Source organism: Propithecus coquereli, unplaced genomic scaffold (genome assembly GCF_000956105.1).
Source record: "Propithecus coquereli isolate 6110/MARCELLA unplaced genomic scaffold, Pcoq_1.0 Scaffold576, whole genome shotgun sequence".
NCBI classification, from domain to species: Eukaryota; Metazoa; Chordata; class Mammalia; order Primates; family Indriidae; genus Propithecus; species Propithecus coquereli.
In genome coordinates this window covers 91171-92988 of record NW_012151685.1, presented here as the reverse complement: position 1 = coordinate 92988, position 1818 = coordinate 91171, and the positions used below count along the sequence as shown (strand labels likewise).

At 35.6% G+C, this 1818-nt stretch overlaps 1 protein-coding gene across 1 annotated transcript in view; it reads right to left on the bottom strand.

Moving 5' to 3' along the window:
* PPFIA2 (protein tyrosine phosphatase, receptor type, f polypeptide (PTPRF), interacting protein (liprin), alpha 2) overlaps window positions 1-1507 on the bottom strand; it is a 160151-nt gene extending 158644 nt beyond the window's left edge. The window contains 2 exon segments of the mRNA XM_012658160.1: window positions 207-341; window positions 1363-1507. Coding sequence (XP_012513614.1) covers window positions 207-341; window positions 1363-1506 — 279 coding nt within the window. The 5' untranslated portion in view covers window position 1507.
* Between the last annotated feature and the right edge of the window lie 311 nt (window positions 1508-1818).

Below are 1818 nucleotides of genomic sequence, written 5' to 3'. Positions count from 1 at the left end.
CAAAGGGATCATCACATTTGTAGATCAATTATTCGTGTTAGCATAAATATGTGTAATAAGAAAAATTCATTAAATAACAGACCAAATAGTAAAGATTAAATGAACTTAATTTTCACAAAGTCTTAAGAAAATCTTTATAGATTCCATTCTGAGTGCCACTATTTCTATAAGTATATTGAGGTAGACCAGTTGTTTTCATGCAGTACCTTTGTTAGGGCAGCAATTCTCTGAGCCAGTTCAGCCTCTACTTCAGGTAGGGTTTCAGCCTTTCTCATAGTCTGCTGCAACTTTTGCTCAGCTAGCTCAAGACGTTCTTGTAACTGTCTGTTTTTCTCTTCCATCTGAAATAGGAATGATAGCCGAGATGCTTAAAAGGTCAGATTTAGGATAGTAAACACCAGTCATTCGGGGCTTTGCACTCAGCCATTAATCTAGATTTAAAAGCAGCCACTGCCACACCTAAATGTGCAAAGTAATGATTGTCGTCATGTTTTCATACATTACTCATCCATTTTCCTCAATAAAATTCAGCACGTTAAAAATTAGAAAAGCTCTTACCATTGGCAGCAAAACGAAAAGAAATTACTCATGAGTATAAACTTGAATAAATGGAATACAGCTCAGTACTAAGACTTCAGATGTACCATGATAGCAAAATATTGAAAATCATAGTATTATACAGGAGTGGGAGAAGGAATGTAGCATGATGATTAAGAGTCCAGTCTCTAGAGATAAGTTTGGAAAACTTTTTCTGTAAGGGACAGATAGTAAATATTTTAGGCCTTGTGTATCATACAGCCTCTGTCCAAATGACTCAACTCTGCTGTGGTAGCACAAAAGCAGTCATAGACAATGATGAAGTGACTGGGCATGGCTATGCTCCAACAAGACTTTATTTACAAGAGCAAGTAGCCAACCATGGGCCATAGTTTGCCCACTCTTGCTACAGAGCCCAATAAACTTAGCTTTCCATTATTGGCTCTGTCATTTACCGGATGTGTGACCTGGGGAAAGTGTTAATGTGTCTCAACTTTAGTGTTCTCAGTAAACTGTACCTACTTCATAGGTGGTGGTTAGAAGTAAGTGAGGTAATACATGTAAACTGTTTAGTACAATTCCTGATTTATGTCTAGATCAAAAGTAAATAGCCATTTTTATTACTATCAAGATAAATAATTTAATTTTCTAGAAAGTAAATTTCATACTGAAAATCATATTTGTTTCGTTAGAGAATTCTAAATTTTAGAGAATGATTAATCACTCATATGCCAAGAAACACTCTATTTTATTTACCCCATGTTTTGTGAGAATGGTGAAAACGCATGCACGGACCAGAACAAAAGCAAGACAGTGATACTAAACCTGCCGTAGGATGGCCTCTTTATTTGCCAGCTCATTTTCTAGTTTATCATTCATGTCATGTATGGAGGTAGATTCTCTCTGAGCACTGAGGTAACGTTTCTCAAGGGTCGTGATTCTTTCTTCCATATCTTCCTTCTGTGCCATGGCCTACAATTACAATAAAAAGTCAAATTAGATTCTCAGACAATTTAACGTAATGTCTTGCTATTTAAGTAAAATAGTAAGACCTAAAAATTATTGCTTTTTTTAAGCAAATATTCATTCCTTTCTTTTCATGGAAGGAATGCTAGATTTCATGTGAATTTTTCTGACTTATCTGTCTAAATTCTTCTTGCATCATGGGTAAACCAAAAACTCTCTGCTCCCCGAAAATGCAATGGAGTACGTTTTGAAACTGCCTACTGTAGAATTGACATCTTTAGAAAAGAAGTGCATAACGAGCAGTAGAAACAAGTA